The following is a 20293-nucleotide window of genomic DNA, read 5'->3' as shown; positions in this document are numbered from 1 at the left end:
TGGATGCGCGGATCGGGCGAATAGAACCAGGGGGGGTGATGCTTCGTCGATTTCTGCATTGTGAACTTGTTTGCTGGTTCATCCGCCTGTGCCTGGCTGGCTGACTGACCGTCCAAGTGTCTGCGTCTGCTCGCGTATCAGAGGGGTAATAGTTGTAGTGGTGTATGGAAGTCCCGAACTAAGAAGGGACGACAGTATTGTATTCTTGTATCTTTACAGAGAGGGGGTATGATGCGCTCCTTTAGTTGGTACTCCATGCAATTCCTTCTTTCTCAACTGTTAAAACCCGATGATAATGACACTAGGTATCCAGACGGGTGAAGAGATTCAACGAAGACAAGAAAACATCCCTCCGCCGCACCTAACGCGAAAAGTTCTTACCAAGAGAGTTCTCCAGGGGAAGAGATGAGGAGGAAGAAGATACGCGTTCATGACATGTATACAGATATATATATATATACTTTACCTGTCAACGGCGAGCGCGAACACAAAGAACCTCGGTTTATCAGTGCATACCACATGTAGAGCAAACAAAGGAAGAAGACTATGAAAGGCAAATCGAGCGCGAAAACAAAGAACGCCGGTTTATCAGTGCATAGCACATGTAGAGCAAACGAAAGAAAGAAGTGTATGAAAGGCAAACCAGGGTAGACAACTATCTTTTTCAGATGCTATCGCGACGAAATTCACAGTGTCTTGAGTGACACTTGGAGACTTTGGAAGGAGCTGCTTCTTCACTACGGAATACCAGTCTATGCATGTATGTACTCTCTAAATTATGCGAGTCTCCCGGCCTAGTCTCGGCCGGCAGAACCCTCTAACCAACTTGGCACCCTTGGCCTTGGGGTTCCAACACACGACTTCACGAAGGAGAAAAGGAGGCATATACTCCTTCTAGACTACGCGTATTTTCAGGTTAGAAGTGAAGCCTTCCCCGGCAAGAAAACAAAACAACAAGTAACACCGGCAGTCATAGTACGTCAGGAGGCGTAGGAGCTTCCAAGCAAAAAAAACAGGTGCCTGTAACTGCCTACTGTCCATCTTTCAGTAACCCTTCACGGTTCTTTCTTTCCATCTCTTCGTGTGTGTGGATTTCCTCTCGCTGAAGGGTGAAGCCGGAAAAGGCGGGCCAAATGTAGATGCATGCGTGTATGAATGATGTGAGCGCGAAGATGGTCTATCTGTCCGTAGACCAGTGTACGACTACCTACAGCGGAGAGAAACTATCCCGGATTACACCTGGTCTATGTTTACGCTACACGCCACCATACTATCTGTATGTGTCTACAAATAGATAGGTGTCTTAAGTACTACTGTGTTCCCTGCAGCTTTCATTGGTTTTACACTGGGTAAGGCTGCCCAGGAATTGTAGTGCATGCAGCTAACGTCTCGCGTTTTTCAAGATAGAAGGCCAAGAGGATCAGAAACAAGGAGGTGAACTCTCCAACTGAACGACCACTGCTACTGCCACTAGTTGTTCCTGCGCAACAGGTGTCGGAACCAGAAGAATCCGCGTGTTGACTCTCTTTAGCTTGGAGAGCTGACAGAACAAGAGAATCGGGGGGAGAAGATGTAGGACTTAGGGCTAGGATACTCGGACCGTAGCGCAATAGCAATTCATACACAAATGTATTAAGTAACGGGCTTGGATCGAGAATAGGAGGGGAGGACTTCTTACATGAAGCAGCCGTCATATCATGTGTCCTCCGGATCTTTTCTACCTCTACTGTCTCCTTTTTTCTCTTAAGCCGAAGAAAAGTAGGGGAATCGATCTCGAAAACAAGACTCCAGAATTCCTGTACGTAGAGAAAGGGAAGCATGATGGTGCCCTTTCCGTGTAATACACAGCACAGAGATAGATGCACACACACTCGTACACCATCTCTACAGCTACAGGTGTACACACCTGAAGTTTATATATATATATATATAACGCTTTCGTAAGCACGCGTAGAGAGAGACAAAATACGGCGACCACCTGACCGCATGTGAGCGTCGGACGCCCATGTCTGTCTCAAAAAATGTCCAGGGTATTATCGTATGTCAGTTCCTACGCCCATCTATGATCGCACATCAATGTCATTCGACCTAGGGATTGTACTTGGTCTCCCATCCTACCAAAAACCAACTAGTCTATTGATTGTTCTCCAGAACATTAACTCACTCCTAGGGGGCAGCTCTAGTACTACGACGTGGGCCGTATGTGACTTTCTCCGTGTTCCCTCGTTCTTCTCTCTGAGCTCAAAAGAGCGAGTCCACTCCCCAAGGATAGAAAGAGACGACAGTAGGAGAAGGAAGAATCCAAGGGATAAAGAGATACATGTATATTCCAATGCATATGTGCATAAATAGATATAGAGACTGTATCTTACAGTAAAGAGAGACGTTGTCATGGCCTCTGAAACCATTAAGTATGGAAACAGCTTAGCTACCTCTCGTACGCTGCGGCGTACAGCAAGATTCCCTGAAGAAAAATTACACGCTGATACAGCATTTCCTTTTTTTGTCATAGTTTTCATGACTCTGGGCCGGGTATACTTCACGAAAGAACAAAACAGATATACCTCTACACAAAGAAAAAAATACGACTGATTTCACTAGACCACCCGAATGCACATATATGCCCAGATACGCATACACAAGTATCCCAATACGCAAATCTGTGTATCGCCGTGTGTAGGGTACGTATGTCTAACATGGCCGTGGGTACCTCTGTGTATACCTACCTGTCTCTCTTTCTCTCTTTGATCATCTTTTTTCTACCCTAGCTAGACTCCTATGAGCATTGTACCCACTCTGAACCCACCCGGAATCGTACGTAGATGGGCCACACACCAAGTGTTTTCGATCGCGTAAGTGGACAGAGACATCGACTGTGCAGTGTAAATAGTCAGATCCCGAGCTGTATATCTGGGAAGGAATGCGGAGACTTTTATCCGCCAGCTTGTAACTGGTCTTTTCCGTATAGACACGGCAGCAACCAGCTGAACTTCAAGAAGGAGACTTCTGTCAAATCAATTCAGCATCGATAGACATGATGGTAAGCCTCCACTTCTAAAGGAAGCCTGTGCACAGGACCGGGACGTCTGCCTGGCACGCGGATACTTCTGTTCTGTATAAAGGATAAGCACTACTCGATATATATAAGGCAGCAGCTGAATCCAGTAGTTTCCACAGAAGTGCTCGTTGTTGCCATCGCCCCCCAACTTTCTAGAAAGTACACACGTATCCATGTCTATCTATATGTAACTGAATCTTTCCGTTACACTTCCAATACATAATTTTGTACGTATATATATCTAGCTTCTTCCTCTACACATACAGTACGTACCCATATACCTATGTATGAGGATGTATTTCTGACGATTCCGTTCTCACCACCGGGAAGACCTTTGCGCAGTTTTCCCTCGAGGGACGCGATAGTCATCTTGGCAACGTCCACAGGTTCCATAGGCTTCCAGAGCTCTTTCCTGCACGCAACGACAAAAAGATATTTCTACCTGACCGAGGCGCTGGACGAAGCTTCAAAGAAGACAACAGGGAACGAGGAGGAGGAGGAAGGAAAAGCTGCACGACGTTGCTTTGAAAAACGAAACGCAGGGATATTCTACTACTTTACGCATAGATCCGTAGGATACTTTTGCGTATGAAGCACGTCTACGCGCTCATGTCCGACAAGACGAGAGACAGACGAATGTTCTTCTGTTTGTTGGCGGGAAGCGGCCTTATGCTTTACGACGGGAAAGCAGAAGCTACGCAGTATTCCACAGGTAGAAAAGAAGAAAGAGGAAGTTACATCTACGTAAAAGCGTATGTACGAAAACCGTTCAAGGTCCTTCCCCGCCCGACTAGGTGGGGCAATCAAAAAGCATCAAATTGGTAAAACGCCCAGACGAACTATAGTTACTGCTATGATATCCTCCGTGCGAACGAGTACGTCAAAAAGTCTATAAGAACACGGAAGCACTGTGAACGATGCTTGAGTTGAAACTTCCGAGGCTTTCCCTGCCAAGACCGGAAATGGGGGCACAGGATAGACCACCGATACATACATACATACATATAAAGTTTATAGTGCTCATCGAGATATAGAGGCATGAAAGCCTATCTAGTCTACCTGAAAGGATCTGCACTTGTCGCCGGCGCGGCGCTTTCTCTCCGCCCTTATACCATTTAAGTACAAAGACCTGGGTATCACTTGATATACGCTTTCATTCGCATTGTTTTTACTGTCGCGTAATGAGACGCCTCGCTGTCTTACAAAATAGTACACTGGAGGTTATAGGCGATAGAAGAGACCGCTAGATCATCAAGAAGAGTCGATGTCGGAAACCATCGACGCTGAAGATGCTGAAGTTGTTGCTGGAGCCTTAGCGTGGTGTTAGGGAGCTCAAGATGAAACGTGGAAGCTACGAGTCTGCTTAGACGAAGAAAGAACAACCGATGGGGTATTGAGTCTGAATGCCAGCAAAAAAGAAAAAGAAAGATACGTTGTCGCTCACATCCCACTCACATGGCCACAAACAGAGAGAAAGAAGAACAAACTAGGAGACGTTTTACACGAGGAAAGTCATTTATCCGGAGGAGGCAGGGCTTTACGTATGAGCAATCCTCACAATCGTAACTGTACGCACACCTGCGCCCTAGCTTGTACTACACACGTACATACGTGCTGATACACACACATTCATACACACGTATTCCTACATAGATATCCATATATACTTATATACATACATTGATGTTCATACATACATACTCACATATACATTCATACATGGTTGGAAGCACGCGTAGCCAGACTAAATAAAGAATGTATCGCCTGACAAAGAGAGCATACACCACGTGTCGGACGTTCTCCCCGGCGTCCTGCGGAGAACCCCCTCGCCCTTCGGCTTTCTCCACCCGATTACCCGAAGACACCCTCATGTACGACAACTGAACGCAGGTTTTTCCTTAAATAGGTAGAGTTCCCCCGCGTGTCTATTCCACGCATACACGTACCTAGGAGACCACAGGCCGTTCATCAGGCGCAGCGGATGAAACTTGTTTCCTTTCGCAGATAAACACACAACCTCTGTGCAAAGTACACGTGAAGACGTAAGCCATAAGAGAAGCCACAGACGTACACAACCACGTCGTAAGAACGCCAAGACTGACAGATAGAAGATAGAAGAACTGAGGAGGTCAGTCTTCTTTTTTTTCTACCTTCTCGTTGTTGAGAAGCTAGAAGATCATCGAAGAGAGCTGGCGCGTGTGAATTTGGTGAAACCCCGTCCATCCTGCAAAGACAGACAGATCTGTACAGAGGCCATCTGCGGATAGGATCTTGCATGCTACGCATATGTACCTACGCTGTATATATATATATATATATATATATATACAGAGAGAAGGATACAAAGAATCTGCTGAGCCCCACACGGACATTTCACAGAGTTGTAGATGCGTACGTGAGTTATTGTTAATTAAGTAATGTGTAAAGATAAGTTAATTTCATTCGATTGATTAACTGAAACTATTATATGCCCACACGGATACAACATCCGTACAGCAAGAAACTACCGGCAGATAGAGAGGTGAGTAGAAGTTAGTTGCGGTCTGAAAGCACGAGCAGGCAACCTGACTACATCGGGGGTATACGCTCATTGACGCGAGCTGACAGACTTAGTTCGTTGGAGAACTTGAAGCGGAGGTCTCTTTTGAGTGCAAGGGTTTGTTGGGGAGCGACTTACAGAGCTGCTTGTTCATGTGTAGACTGGAGGATATACAAAGGCCAGCGTAGCTCTGGGGCATCCTGTGTCAGCAGAAATCTGCACACAAAAGTTATCAAGCAGAAAGAAAAACTGAGACGTAGTATGAGCCGATGCGTAAAAGAGAAAAAACACTTTTGTCTGGTTCCTCTATTCACATCATCTTCTCGACAGGAGAACTTCGCATCTTCTTCTCTCTCCACAAGCCCCCGACCCGCATGTAAGAGAAAATATCCATGCCAAGCCTCCGGATCAGTTCTCAACCTTTTCATGAGATTAAGTGCGCGACTACCCTCTTTACAATACATATACATAAAAGTACATATATACACGCACTCTCTCTTTGCGTTTCTCCGTACGTATGCCTCCTCCTTCCTTCATCATGCTGGTGTCGTATCGTGTGAAGGAAGGTGCAACCATACTTATGATGAGCACTAAGCACTGCACGCTGTATGTGGTTCCAGTATACTTCTTCTTTTCCTTGTGTCTCCCGCACTTACCTAAGAGCATCAACTGAAAGAGTCCCTGGCATACGGTTGAGAAGAAAGTTAAACTTGGATTGAGAGGAAAGAACAGCTAGAACCTCCTTCCGAAAAGCTGCGTCCTTCTGCACCGACACACACGTTGCATCCGCCATCGAAAGAAAAGCAACTTGAGTGAAATGAGAGAAAAAGAGGCTGAGGCTGCGGAGTATTAAGATCAAATGAAGTGGAATACGAACCCGTGAGCTTGAGTAACACACATCCCAAGAGAAACATCACGAGTTAAGAAGGATAGCAGACTCGTTTAGGAACCTTACCAGAAAGGAAGGAAAGGAAAAAGACAGAATCTAACTGTGTAAAATGGAGAGGAACGGAGTCGGGGTGATGAAGAGAGAGAAAAGCCGAAAACGGATGTTTCAAGCAGAAGTCGCGTTGTGTACACCATTTCTCATTCCTTCACAAGAATACACGCATCGATATCCTACATGCACATGAATGTACTTGATGGATACATAGAGAATGCAGATGAATCATACACGACGAGCAGAAAAACCGTAGCTAAACGTTTCCTTCTCCATACAAAGGACTACAACCTACGTGACACGGATCTTGGAAAAAGATGAGGAGACAGTTGCGGGCCGTACGACTATGTTTACTCTCAGGTCTTGAAACAGACTGAGGCCACACAGGAGAATCATTACGCAAACAAGAGGACATACGTAAATAAAAAGCGACACGGAGAGACGACCGGGGAAAAGTTGGCTTTAAAGCAACAGAAGAAAGGAGAGAAAAAGTTCGTTCTCACAGAAACGAAATTTTTACAAGTACTCTATCCTGCTAGACAAACGGGGCCGCGCCACGTCTTCAGAGAAGAACGTAAGAATGTCATCGGATATATATAGATAGCTGTCTTGTGCGCAACTCAAATATGACAGATGAAAACGTTAGACGCGCAGATAGCACAGATATGGATAGTTTTCCTGACGCATGGAGTCTGTTTATGCGTACATGCATGATCGCGAAAAGACTATCCAAGGTGAATCGGCCACCTTGGTCGCAACTACTACGTTTCTTCTCCTTCGTTCTTTTTTCCTCAGAGTTGCCGGAGAAGTCCAGAGACGCGAGGGGGTCGAGGATTATATGAGGTCTTGTACATGCGACAGCAACAGAGACAAGAACCGGGGCGCACCGGAAGGCTAGCGCTAGGCGAGTTGTCCAGGTGTATGTGCAGCCTGATGCAAGAAGACCGAGGGTAAGAAAAGGACAAGACAGACACGTAGGAAGGAATAAAATGTCATATGCGTATACACTAAACCCCAATCCGGAAGCAGACAAGTGTCTACATCTTTTGTTTTGTGAGATCAAAGAAGAACTCCACTGGCACCTGCTTGTCAGCCAGACAACAGCACACATGGCTTTCGGGTCCAGAGTTTTGCTGAACCTGATTCTTTTTGTCAAGACTAGTCTCTGGTTCGCGCGGCGGTACAGACAATCTATTGCAGCGCGATTTGTGCATTGTATGCTCCCTGGATACCCGCCACAAAACCTCTCGCGTGTCCGAAGCGAACTTACAGCTCGGAAAGACGTTCGACTCTGAGTGGTGAGCAAGAAATGAAAAACGATTTCTTTTCTTTGTTCTCGCTTGAAGGAGAGATAAAAGATGACAAGAGAGATCTTCTAGCTGCATGCATCGACTCAAGAAGGTTGAAGAGGTTTGAGCGAAGAGAACTTCCTCTTGTAAAGCTTCTTCGACTCGCAAAGAAAGTAACTCCTCATTCTCGGTGACAAGGACGTGGTCAAATGAACGCGGAGAAAATGCAGTGCAAAGACGGACAAGCTGAAGAGAAAGAATGCATACTGAAAAGGCGATAGGAACCGTCTCTTGCATGCAGGTCTGAGAAGAAACGACAGCAGACAGCAGAGGAGGAAAGACACAGAACAATTGGAGCTCAGTGCTTAGACCCATTACTTTTTCTTGGAACCACCATTTCTCTAACCGAGGAGTGAAGAAGAGAAAAGCAATATTCAGAGCAACACAAATGCAATACATACACTCGACATTGAAGACGAAGGAAAAGAAAAAGGAAGGGAGAAACCTCGATGTATACAGACACCGGTGTGCTTCAACTGCCTGGGTAGGATGCGCATGCATATAACTGCACAGGGAAATATACAGCCGGGCAGGCAAAATCAGACCCAGAGTTGCGAAATGTGTAACACAATTTCAGCCACGTATAACGAAAGACGTCTCCTTTCATCAGTACAGATCATACACAACTCCACTTGTGAATCTTCTTTTCTTCTTGAAGATGGTACGACCAGGCGACGCATACGCTACAAGTCGAAAGGCGCGTCACCAGACGCGCTTGGAATGTGTGCAGGCATGTTCTGCAAACAATCGTTCTCACAAAGATAATCCTCTCAAACTACAAGTAGATATACTATACAACGCTGTCATAGTATTTTAAACATACAGCATTTCATTTCATCCTAACCCTGAACTCTGGACAACATCAAGGCAACGACGCAGCCACTGTCGGTCCTCTTACGCCTATCTTTCGCGACATATCAATATGCTAATCCAGTTCATCCGTTCTCTCGTCTCTTGGACCTCATCTGTTCGACTGAAAAGACTTTCACTTCAGATCGAAGAAAGAAGGATTTCACTCCGTACCATTGCTTCCTCTCCTAATTGTTCTACTTCTCCTAGGAAAATCTCGCTTTGACAAGAGTTGCTGGACCCCTTATTTCCCTCTTTCCGAAGACCTGTAGGAGGCGATGATCGGGAAGACTCGCTAAATCGGACTCCCGGTAGATCGTCCTTTTGTTCCTCTAGAATTGTTGAAGGCTTGTCATCCGTGGTGTTAGTATGGTCATTTCCTGAGGCACTATTAGTTGTGTTCTCCCAGCGAGCACAGCTAGAGTCAGAGAGGATAAGGCCCTTGGAGCAAGAGCAACTCTTCTCTGTTGAGCTAGAGTTGAAGATTAGAGTCTCCAGACGGTGAAGAAAAAGGTCAAGGAGGGGGATCACATGAAGACAAATGCGAAGAAGAGATACTAAGAGAGAAGAAAGAATACACAGAAAAGACGACGCTAGGGGAAGATGGAAGTCGAGTGAGTGAGCTTAAGGACGGAAGAGATGAACATACGCACAGAGAAGATAAAGGAAACTATGTGTCTTTTCAGGGAGACTAGGGCACCTACTGGATCTACACACATTCTAATTGGGACGCTCGCGGCTGTGAAACTGTGTCGACATGAAGGCGCACTTGAGAACATATGTGGATAAACACTGTCGGAGACGAATATACATGTATTTTTTTCTAAGAAAGCACGCATACGTAAAAGTGCAATGCATGCTCATGCGAGTTTAACCTACCTACTGGTGTACACAAGTGTATACTGTTATGCGTACTTTGTACAGATACATATAGATAGAGAGGCAATAGTCTACAGCCATCGTCACTGGATGCTTACATCACGGTTGTCAACGTGTTTTGTACTTGGACGACATGAACCATGAAGTATAAACAGCCTCGTGGGCCTCCTCGCTTTTTGAGGGTGACGCAGTGAAGGCAAAAATACACCCACGGCATACGAGGCAAATATAATTAATATTTGAAAAACTACGGATTGAGACTGCGACTTTTTTAGCTTCTCTGTTTCCTACCGAGGGTGTATGTACGAATATGTTTGTGTGCGTGTGTATGTATGTACAGTGTACACTTACATGTTTGTTCATGGTCATTTTGAAGAAGACGTTTGAGAAGTGTCTTGACCGCGTCGCCTTGTTCTCCATCCCCTACTAATCTTTCCATGTGCTGTCGCCTCATTCGACCCCACCAGTAGTTTTCTTCTTCTTGCTGTTCTCTGTTGGTTTCTCTTGCTTTTTCATAGAAAGCGCAAAACGAAGACAAGCCGTCAGTGGAGAGATTCAGCATTTCTTCTTCCTCATCACTCTCTCGAAATCCTTCTTCAATCTCTTCGTCTCCTCGGGTGTCTCTACAGGTCGCAAGAGTCCCTTCAAGCAAAGAAAGAAGGAAATCTCGAGTAAGGACGAAGCATTCTTTCACTAAGTCTGGGGGGCCCGGATGAAGAAGAGAGAGATTCTTTGAAGCTTCACTAGACGGAGGTTTCTCCCTGGGAGAAACGGAGCCGTTTTTCTCGGAATGGTCATCGTCTCTTTTCCCTGAGGAGAAGAAAAGTCCTCGTGTATCTTTTGGGATCGATGAAGAACAGTCTACCAAAGTGGAATGCTGCCCTCTTGTTGGAGAGTGTTGGCGATTTGAGTCGACATCAGGTAAGTCCCTTAGATACCGTAGCAAGAGGGAGGCCGAGTTGATTGACCCCTGGGGGGAAGAAGTATTCCCCTTTGGAACAAGGCAGGTCGAATGTTTACAGTTGTTTCCGACAAGCCGAAGCATATATTCGAGGAGCCGAGGAGCATAGTCAACAGCACTGATCCCGATGAATGCAAGGCACACAAGAGCTTCTTGATGATATCTTGAAGCCTTCTTCGGGCATTTCTCTTCTTTCTCTCCTTGAGTTTTTTTTGCCTCCTTCGCTTGAACCCTGTCATCTTCTCTGCCTGTCTCTTCTCCTACGGCAGGGGCCTTGCCCTCCGAAGTCTCTAGCCTAATCCCTTTTTCAGGAGATTGTCTTCTTGCCTGAGAGGAATCATCACTCGGACTTGACTGTATCTGCACGTCCGAAGGAAGAGGAACACGTACATGTAAATCTCTGGTGAGAAAAGAATGCAGTGCAGAGATCCACAGGTTCACTAAGCCCTCAGCTTTGGAGACTTTCCTCCTAAGCTCCCTATCAACATCAAACGTTTCACCCGACGTTCTTCCATTCCGGGAAACACACGCATCATCAGTTGAAGAGATCGATGACGGGATGCTTGGGATATCCGCCGTAGTTCCTTGCGAGAAGGCTGAGCCAAGTAAGGACGAGGAAGAAGACGAAGAAGCTGCAGCGTGTTTGAGCGCCTCTAGAGCAGTAGCCTCAGAGAGACAGTCGGCTGTACGACGAAGAGCAGGGAGAAGTGCATGTGAAAGGACGTCGATCTTACGCCAGAGTAGCGGAATCTCCTCACTGGAAACAAAGCAAATGCGGACACATAGCAACACAAAAAGAATGAAGAAGGATAAGACATGCAGTGCTTAACAGCCCTGGAAGGGTGCACCTGTCTCTCCTGGCTTCACAGCGCCTTCATACACAGCACCTTCAAATAGACAGCGTGGGAGAGATATGATGCGGGAGGGAGAAGACTTAAAAGGCACAAGGCAAGAGCGAATGAAGAAGAGAGAAGACGAAATACCAGGAAGTACGAGGAGGAAGAATACTTACTTGAGGAGTGAAGAAGGAAGAAAAGTGTCCAACGTCGTTTCTCGAAGGAAGCAGAAAAGTTGCTCTAGCGTCAGACGTCTCGCCTTTAGAGATGCTTGTGCGCACACAAGGAAGTCGTGAAGAGACGCAGAACAAGAAAGAGAAGCGAGGGAAATAGACGAAGAAGAAGGCGAAGAAGAGAAGGCAAGAACGGGAACGGGAGGACACGCAGTAAGAAGAGTGCGTTCTGTAGTCTCATGAAGCCAGAGAGACACAGGATGTAGGTTACGAAGGAAAACAAAAGGAGACTGTATGAATTCTTCGGGATGATTCTCACGGGTCTTCTGACTATCTTCCCTTAGAGAAGAAGTGGCAGGAAGAGGCGTAGAAGCAGCAGATGAGACAATGATATCTTCTTTGAACAGAGGCCGATTAACGACTGCGTATAAGATGGTCCGGAGAAGAAAGGTGAAGAGCAGAGAAGGTGAAGATGTTAAGAGAGACCTGTCTTCATCGGTCACTCGCGTAAAGCCACGGAATAAAGCCGCTAGAACGCCTCCTTCCTCCAGCAACGCACATCTACAAACAAGCACCGGATGATACGCAGGCACCTCAAAAATCTGCGTCCACGCAACAATAAGATCTGTGCTGCGCGCAAAGAGGTGCATGCACAGGCTATATACACCACGTCTACATATATGAGTAGAGTACGTCATGCGCAATGTAGAGCGGCTGAGAGATAGGGGCCGTAATTTGGCTAAACTCTAAGCCGTCCGTAAATTCTATCACAGGGACCACCGACGTGTCTACCTATCAAGGTACCCATGTGTGCGTTGTTTGATGCCGTAAAATGTGTACTCCTTCGACTCCGGGAGCTTTTGGCACAGACTCTCAGTGGCCTTCCGCGTCACAAGTTGAAAATAGCAGGCCTTCTATATTTTCCGCACCTGCTAGGGGCGGAGTAGAGTCAGCGATATAGCCACCGTCTGCGCCTACATACGGGACTCGGCGATGAAAAGCATGGGGTCCTACTTGTAGATACTGAGCATGGTGCCCAGGCGAGAAAATGAATATACTGCTCATTCGCTAGCGCCCACTCCACCTAAGTAGAAATGGGGTTATCCGCGAAAGAGAGGAGTGTGAAGCTTACTGTTCTTCTATTAGAGCACGAAAAAGAACAACCTGTTTCTCTAATAGCAAAGGTTGTTGCATTTGCCAGGCATGAATCGTCCGATTTAACCCATCAATCAAACGTTTAAGGGCCGTGTGTATGCGATCCGGAAAGCGAGGAAATCCTGATGTTGCACCGCAGTCTTCTCCATCAAGAGAGATCAAACCTTCTGTGGGAGAGTCGGAGTGTGGGAGAGAACATGATGGTAGAGAAGTAAAGGAAACACAAGAAGATGGGGGAGGAGGACAAAGAGAAGACGACGAGGACGGTGACGAGGGAGGCTCTTGCACAGAAGATGGGCAGGTGATCGCCGCTACGCTATCGTGTGAAGAAGCGGTCTGGACTTCGAAAGAAAGAGACATTTTGACGAAATAGTAACGTAACGTTTACGTCCAGACAAGGAAGACTACGGAGCCTTAACCCATATCGTCAACAGAGGTCGCACAGAGCATAAAAATCCGCTTAGATAGACCTACTACTACGCAGGGAAGAGCCGACAGGCGTATACCACAGAAGGAAGCCAGAGAACAGGCAACCCCGTGTGCAGAGACAAGTAGTGACACCAGAAAGTTAACTGTGGGAGCGAGGAGACAGCAGGTAGCAGAGCTCACGGCTTATTCATAGAGAGGCCCATGGCCGGGAGACCTCACACTACAAAAAAACTTCTCAAGCTCTCAGGATTTGCTTTGGAAACGCGGCAGAGATAACAGCGTGCTTGTCTGTCGCCATAAGGTAGAAGGTTGAAACACAGCACGAAAAAAAAAAAAACACACAAGACCCAGACAGGACGCCGTCGACACTTCCCGTAGATAGGACGGGCAAACTTCTTGAAAAGAAGAAACGAGAAAAGACCGAGCACTGTCCAGCCTAGAAGTCCCGTTGAAGCGCAAGCAGTCTACAACGAGAAGATAGAGCTAAGCATGCAGACTGTGGCCGCGCCGTATTCCGTAGTGTCACTTTCCTCTCCTGCTTGTAGACATGTGATGCACGTGTGGTCGGCCCTCGAAAACCGCTCCACGCTGGCGGGTCGTTTCCGGCGCCTACATGTGCTGAGTACGTCTCACACGGAGATTCAATGTTGGTGCCAACAGAGGGAAGATCCAAGAGAGAAGGGGTAACAAAAACGCCGCCAGAGACGACAAGCAAAGTGAACGAGGGCAGCTAGTACAAAGGCAAGTCACGGGACAGTCTGAACGCTTGGTGTGTTCCGTTCAGAACAGTACCTGAGGACCGTAACGGTAGGAGATGATCGTATCGTGGAGAATAATTCTCTTCTTCGGGCATGCATCAAGCATGCTATGGCATGCCACTTTACGGTTCGCATGTACACGCGGAACGAGACTGACGAGCGCCAGATGTACCTGCGACCTGCCACTCCCAAATTTTGTGTCTACTCCGGAGCAGGATCCGTCCACGTGAGGTTCGATGAGGTACGGCGGATCCGCAAACCTCATCGAACCTCACAGACGAGCTGCGCTTGGACAACACTGCGTCGTCGAAGGAGCCACGTCGGGTACTTTTGGCTAGACAAGAACGAGCCAGTCATCCGCAAAGACGAATGCTGCCCAGCGGCTCCTAGCTTAGCTTCCAGACTAGTGTGCACGAAGTTTTCCTAACAGTATGCTAGACCTCAAGTGGGACACAGTACGAATCATGGGTTCAAGAAGATCACCACCCAATCTCCCAAATACGCCGGTGCCCACATTTGCCTTGGCAATATATTGCGCTGTATAGCGGAAAAGGGCCCTAAATATACCCGGAATTGAGTGAAGAAGAAAGCCTGTGGAAACGCTTATCAGGGTTCGGCGGTCTGACTTGCCGGGTCACTCTCAGCGTGGAGGTAAGCGGCCTAGTGCGTTACACTGGAGCAACCGTACTGACTGTGGACTCAGAGTTCAATGCGTACACAAACCATCGGGGTTGATCTTGCCCGAAGATGGCCGGCTTATGCAAGAAGGCGAGCTAAACAGACTACTACGCCTGCAGTCTTCAGACACACAGGCAAAAGCAGCCAATAAAAAGCAGCAAGCTTTACTCGTCGGCTTGTTACACGGTGGGGCCTGCGGATTTTGTTGCGCCGTCCGCGCCCGGAAAATCTTTTCCTTCCAATATTCCACAGGCCGATGAATCCTTCTCTTTCGTTTCCTCAAGCACCTTCTGGAGGTAAGCATTCCCCAATAGACGGGCAGGCGTATCATGCATCCACTTCTTATCCTGGCTGACAAAGTGTCTCAAGAGTTCTATCCGTGCTTCCGACTCGTCCATGTCTCGAAATGAACCGGGCAACGGCATCTCGAGAATGGAGTCCACCTGATAAGAGCCGCGTACTCTTCGTCGAGCGTTCACTCGTCGAAGGCGATACTACTTTACCATTTTGAGCTCAAAATCGACAGCGTCTGTGCTGGCCTCCTCCAGAATCGGGACGGAGGCAAATTTCTCCTTCATTGTGATCAACGAGTCACCAAGGCCTTCGGGATTTAGCTCAACGGACTGCTTCGCTTGCTGGAGCAACAGCGCTGTGCGATGACAGATGAATCAATCAGCAATATCAATGCTGTCTCACCTTGAAGCAGCCGTAACCCGTCCGCAGCAGGGTGTCATCTTTCGATCTCAGAAGCTTTACAAGCTTGTTGCTTTTAAGCGCTGCTAGGACTTCGGCGTCGATGTGGGAGTGTGCCGAGGATATGTCTTTGTCAACTTGGGCAAGTGCTTCTGCCAATGCCAACGGCGTTGTGTTGGCGCTTGAGGTGTGGAAATGGTACTACAATTACCGGCATCTGTCGTAGAGTCGACGCTCATTCCGCCTTCGACGCCGTGCTCCTTCAGGGCGGCATGAACCTGGCACGAGCGACGACATGTTTCCTGATTCTCTTCCTCGTTCTTCTTCTTTCTTGCTGTCATCATGTCGTCCAGCTCCTGCTCTGAGATGAAAAGGGCTACGGCCTCTCTAGCGGAAATCTGGGGGTTGTCTTACTAAGCGTGGAGTGAGCCAAGAGTTCGTGCTCGATGCTCTTCTCGATGCCAACACGCGTGCCTTCATGCTGTTTGCTCTGTTCCTCTTTTTGCCGCAAGCTCCTCTCAGAATGCAGAATCCGGTTTTCTAAGTCGCCAATTTCTTGTTGTATCTACAATAGTCTTTCGTCTCTTAGTGTGAGGTACTTCTCCGACGACCGGATTGTGCTTACTTTGGCAAAAAGCTTCTTGTTTTCGTCTAGCTTCATCAGCTCCATTTGAAGGTCATATTTCAGCAATCGCTTCTCAGCCTCGAGCTGGTTGATCCTGCGACCGACTCTGTGTGAGAGTCCCTGGCGGCTACAGTGCGACCGAACGACTGACCTCTCCAACATGGCACGATATGCGCCACCCTCCGGTATCTGAACCTCCATGGTGTTGGTTACTCCGAGGGTACACGGGTTTGCAGCAGCCGAAAAAGAGGCTTCGCCGCATTAGGCGCGAATGCTTTGGCGTCAGGGATCCCCCTTCTTCCGCGTGTCCGTACACTCGGGCGTTTCGGTCCGTCAAGCTCCACCGACTAAGCACGGACGGCTACAGCGAGGTGTTTTATATGTCGCTCCCAGCCGTGCCCCTTGCTCGTAAGGGCTGAGCGAACGCCGAGGTTCCTCGCTCGCAGCTCTACTGGCTCGGTGTCTGGGTGCTCACAAGCACCCCGGCCGGGGAAAACGCCCTTGCGAGCGCCTCGGTTTCTGTTGCGTCTGTGTCGACCCTTGCTGACGAAGGGACATGAGGGCCAACTGCGGGGCAGACTGAAGTAGCCATCGCCTCATCAGTCTCGTGCTTCATAGAGCCCTGGAAGGCCCGCCTGGCACCACGCAGCCACCTGTCTGGCGGCCCGCCTTCTTGACTGCCACAACCCGCAATGCACAATCCTGGCAGCGATGCCGGGCGCCAGGAAAGTGAGGTGCTCGCCGTTCCTAGAGGAGAGCACAAGTTTAACGTACAGGGTAAAATAAGTGCAAAACTGTCCACACCAACGTTCACAGGGGAGCTGGTCCGCCCTGCTTTTCGTCCGGTTGGCCCTCGCAAGTCGATCCCGGTGATGAGTTGGGACCTGAGTGCTGCGGCTGTCATAAAGTGAACTGAAAAAGTCAGTCACGTGGAGTTCTTGTACGTAAGGGCTCTTGTCTCCCACACAGGCTCCCAGTCGGACAAAGGAGGGGGCCCCGTCTTCCGTAGCTACTCCCGGCGGGAACAAAGTGACCCTCTCTTCCACTGCGGCTCTCGGTTGCTCTTTTAACCATGCATGCAGCCCTGCAGCAGCATGGCATGCAATGACATCGTTAGAAAGTGTCTCTACAGGCGTGTAGGCTGCCCTATAATGCGGTCTCTAAAACGAGTCACGACAAGAAACGTCAGGCAGTCGTACAGGAATGGAGGTCTTGTCTTTGAATTGCTGTACACTCGTGGACTGTGGACCGAGGGACGAGTACGGGGAAGACAGTCTGGTTGTCGCACTTGACAGCGGGATATGACGGAATTGGTTGCTACCGACAACTCTGACGAGTCAGGCTGTCTTCTTCACACCTCACCGGCATTCCTTTTCTGCAGAGTCGATTCGCTTACGGCTTGCACGTCTGGGCCGAGCTATGAGATTACTCACTCCGGTGACGGCATCTCGACCGGCCACTGGGTGTGCTTCAAGCCGCACAGATATTGGCCTCTTATTGAGCTTCTTCGGCAATATGAGCTCCTCGGTGTGCGGCTTCGCTATGAGGACCTCTTCCGAAGGCTCAGGCGAGACCTGCAGCAGCCAGGAGCCGCTGCCGAGGAAGAAAGTTTGGAGCCGCCGCCTCGAGAGTCTTTCAACAGGTGGATGATGGAAAGAAGGTCTCTCGGAAGCAAGCAGACAGACCCATTAATTCCGTCGGCGGGACCTGCTATGTCCGGCGCCAGCAAAGTAGAGGAGGCTGGCTCAGTCGAACGGGAGATCTTGGATGACCTCCCGGTGAAAATCCGTCTCGGTGACACCGGCCAAGAAACGTTCGAAAACACGCTTCAGTTTTCGAGAATGCTTGTGTCCGCTGTGGACAGCCGGCGGAAAGATGTATCCACCTTGCCAACTGAGGTCATCTATCCCCTCTTTCGCTGGCTGCTGGAGCTTCAGGGGGGAAGTGCGTCCCAGCTTGAAGTGTCCTCTTCTGACAAGCTTGTGAGCGAGTTCATTTGTCAGTACGGTCAGCTCCTTGCGGAGACAGAGGCTCCCACTGTCGTTTACCGACGTGGGCGGAACACGCAAGGCACTGCCGGGGAAAGTCGGCTTCCATTGTTTTCAAAGGATGACGTCTATAGAACTATTTATCTTGCAAGGCCAGTAGTCAAGTGTCTCTACGGTGAGCAGGTCTCCTCCGTCACGCGAGAGCTTGAGCGGTCTTCGCGCGATGCTGCTCTCCGTGTGGCTTCCGTCTGCAGCTCGTATGCAGCAGGCGCCGGTAAAACAGGTGTTCAGGACGTTGAGGACCGGGACCCTCTTGAAGGGTTAGTGGAGCACTTCAAGAGGCGCTGCATTCGATCCGGGGGTGCAGAAGCAGTGCTGGGACCGATCAAGTGGATGAGCGGCAGGAGCCACGAGTTCTTTGAGTTCATACAGGACCTTGAGGCGACTGACAGCCTCCCACTTGAGACACGGGAAGGAGGCCTCCGCAGCTTAACGCGCAAATATAGTGTGAAGGCGCACAAAGTGGCAGAGCTGTGGAATAGATTTGCCTTGGGGTGTGGGGGAAGCGCGCTAAACGCCTCTAGCGAAGAAACACGAACCACAAGGGCGGTCGGACGTTATCTGAACCGGGACTGCGTTTGCAAAGGAACGGGGTGGAGACCGGGCGAGTGGACCTGCTCATGTGTCCGGGAGGTAGTTGACCGTGTGCGAAGGTCCGAGCGCTATGGTTCACTCTTTGCGTCTGCTGTCTTTGCGTTGCTCTGTAGATATCATTCGATTTGTGGCTGTCGAAATCAAGGGAGGGGCTTACAAAGTGCGGTGCCTCCCCGCGTCTTGGACTTCCTCAGAGACAGTCTGGATGTTAACTGCGAGCTGTTCGCATCACCTCTCAATGTCCACCTGGACAGCTACTGTTCAATGTTTCCCGACATAGACGTCATGTTTGGGAGTCAGGGGTCCTTCTTCGATCCTGATTTTAACGTCCGGGAGGGCTCTTTCGAAGCAAACCCACCATTTGACGAGGTGGTGATGGCTCGTATGGTTACGCGTCTTTTGGCATGGCTATCAGAGAGCGAACAGCTGCACCCGGAGCGGCCCCTGTCGTTCTGTCTGTTTTTGCCTGATTGGTCCAACGCCCCATCGGAGTACATGGACGCCCTGACACACACGAAATTCCTTCGGCTGTCTGCTGTTTTACTCCCGGAGGAACACTCATACTGGAACGGCTTTCAGCACTTCTGCCACTCCTCAGTTGTTGAATCGACAGCTGTCTGCCGCACTATCTTTGCTGTGTTGCAGAACGATGCCGGTCGTGAACGATGGCCAGTCACTGACGATTTCGTTGTGCGCTTGAGACGAACCTGGCGCAGCCACGGTGCTGCACTGTGAAAGTGAGAGGGATGCGTTTTGTTTTCGACTGTAACGGAGGGGGAAAGGGAGAACCTGTAGACATCCTGAAAACATGGTTTTGTCTTGAGTCGTGTGTAGTTTAGTGTTTATAGCTTTCGTTTGGCTCGAGGTGGATCCACGTTGTCCAGCTCGCGATCGCCGGAAGAGGCGGTGCGTGAGACCGAGCTTCCAGCTTCTTGCCACAGCGAAGCGGAAGGGAATTCACTCCGGTGTTCTACATTGGTACCCACACCTCAACGTGGCAACTGAGAAGCGCTCCAATAGCGAGGGACAGGAGGCGCAGCACCGTTTGTGTCAGTGTCTGCTCCACCTCGGCCTCGGCATTTCGTACAGACCAAGTGGGCCGCGTATTTCACCGGCGGTCTCTCCAGTCGCCGAGGCGACGTGACTACAAACTTGGGGCGGCGACAATTGAACAGAGAAAGGTCAGCAAGTTAGCAGTTGTGGAGGATCACTGAAACACTTGTACCCGGCATGGGGACAATCTCAGGTACAAGCTTCACTACATCTGCGCGCAGCCGTCATTGGCGGGTCTGGACTTTTCAGACTCTATGTTCTCCGCCGATCCGGAGACTCCAACACAGTCTGAAGTTCGACGTCCAGAAGGTAACGCCGTGGATGGCGTCCCGTGGAGCTTCTCGGCAGGAAGGACCGCCGGCATATGGGGGCCGGCTGGTCCCCGACTGCCTAGCAAACTGCCTGGCTAGCAGCGTCACCGCGTACAAAACACGTTCGAGCGCCCCAGCAGGCTCACCGTACTTGTGGCAAAGAGGGGCCTGGCTAAGGGCCTTCCTCTTTGGAGCGCTGCACTGTCGCTCATGGAATTTCACCTCTTCCGAAGACCCTCGCCCCTATCGCTCAGAACCAGAAAGCCAAACCTGAAACAGCCTCTGCATACACGGCTATAGATTCTATAGCGGCTCCTTGTCTTGGACTTTGCCGGGATAGAATGTGTAACGCCCTCGCTACGACT

The 20293-nt window shown here is 49.2% G+C and overlaps 3 protein-coding genes across 3 annotated transcripts; 1 reads left to right on the top strand and 2 right to left on the bottom strand.

Moving 5' to 3' along the window:
• Window positions 1-1340: 1340 nt before the first annotated feature.
• CSUI_009537 (uncharacterized protein) lies at window positions 1341-13927 on the bottom strand. The gene is given in 14 exon segments (XM_068069652.1): window positions 1341-1796; window positions 2373-2464; window positions 2473-2803; window positions 3379-3470; window positions 4262-4457; window positions 5209-5282; window positions 5736-5813; window positions 6254-6360; window positions 7244-7467; window positions 7808-8129; window positions 8910-9292; window positions 9966-11332; window positions 11588-12145; window positions 12717-13927. The coding sequence occupies 12 exon segments, from the start codon at window positions 13097-13099 to the stop codon at window positions 2769-2771; spliced, it is 3819 nt and encodes a 1272-aa protein (XP_067918372.1). The 5' UTR covers window positions 13100-13927; the 3' UTR covers window positions 1341-1796; window positions 2373-2464; window positions 2473-2768.
• Window positions 13928-14783: 856 nt separating this feature from the next.
• On the bottom strand, window positions 14784-16123 carry CSUI_009536 (uncharacterized protein; the record flags this gene model as incomplete). The annotated part of the gene is given in 6 exon segments (XM_068069651.1): window positions 14784-15098; window positions 15108-15239; window positions 15301-15658; window positions 15712-15862; window positions 15923-16042; window positions 16118-16123. 4 exon segments carry the CDS (start codon window positions 16121-16123, stop codon window positions 15384-15386), a joined length of 552 nt encoding a protein of 183 aa, XP_067918371.1. The 3' UTR covers window positions 14784-15098; window positions 15108-15239; window positions 15301-15383.
• A 921-nt stretch (window positions 16124-17044) lies between these two features.
• On the top strand, window positions 17045-19467 carry CSUI_009535 (phosphorylated ctd-interacting factor 1). The gene has a single exon (XM_068069650.1). The coding sequence runs from the start codon at window positions 17224-17226 to the stop codon at window positions 19297-19299; it is 2076 nt and encodes a 691-aa protein (XP_067918370.1). The 5' UTR covers window positions 17045-17223; the 3' UTR covers window positions 19300-19467.
• Window positions 19468-20293: the final 826 nt, after the last annotated feature.

The sequence above is a fragment of the Cystoisospora suis genome (genome assembly GCF_002600585.1).
Source record: "Cystoisospora suis strain Wien I chromosome Unknown contig_5728, whole genome shotgun sequence".
Classification (NCBI taxonomy): domain Eukaryota; phylum Apicomplexa; class Conoidasida; order Eucoccidiorida; family Sarcocystidae; genus Cystoisospora; species Cystoisospora suis.
Note: the sequence above shows the minus strand (reverse complement) of the source record. Positions and strands in the feature narration are given on the sequence as shown.

Excerpts from the sequence above, each read along its gene's own strand:
- CSUI_009535 (XM_068069650.1), top strand. The coding sequence starts at position 17,224 with ATGACGGAATTGGTTGCTACCGACAACTCTGACGAGTCAGGCTGTCTT.
- CSUI_009537 (XM_068069652.1), bottom strand. The coding sequence starts at position 13,099 with ATGTCTCTTTCTTTCGAAGTCCAGACCGCTTCTTCACACGATAGCGTA. Across the intron at positions 12,146-12,716 it reads CGTGCTCTAATAGAAGAACA|ATGTGCGTTGCTGGAGGAAG; the intron begins GTAAGCTTCACA and ends GCTTGTTTGTAG. Across the intron at positions 8,130-8,909 it reads AATTAGGAGAGGAAGCAATG|ACCTGCATGCAAGAGACGGT; the intron begins GTACGGAGTGAA and ends GTTTCTTCTCAG.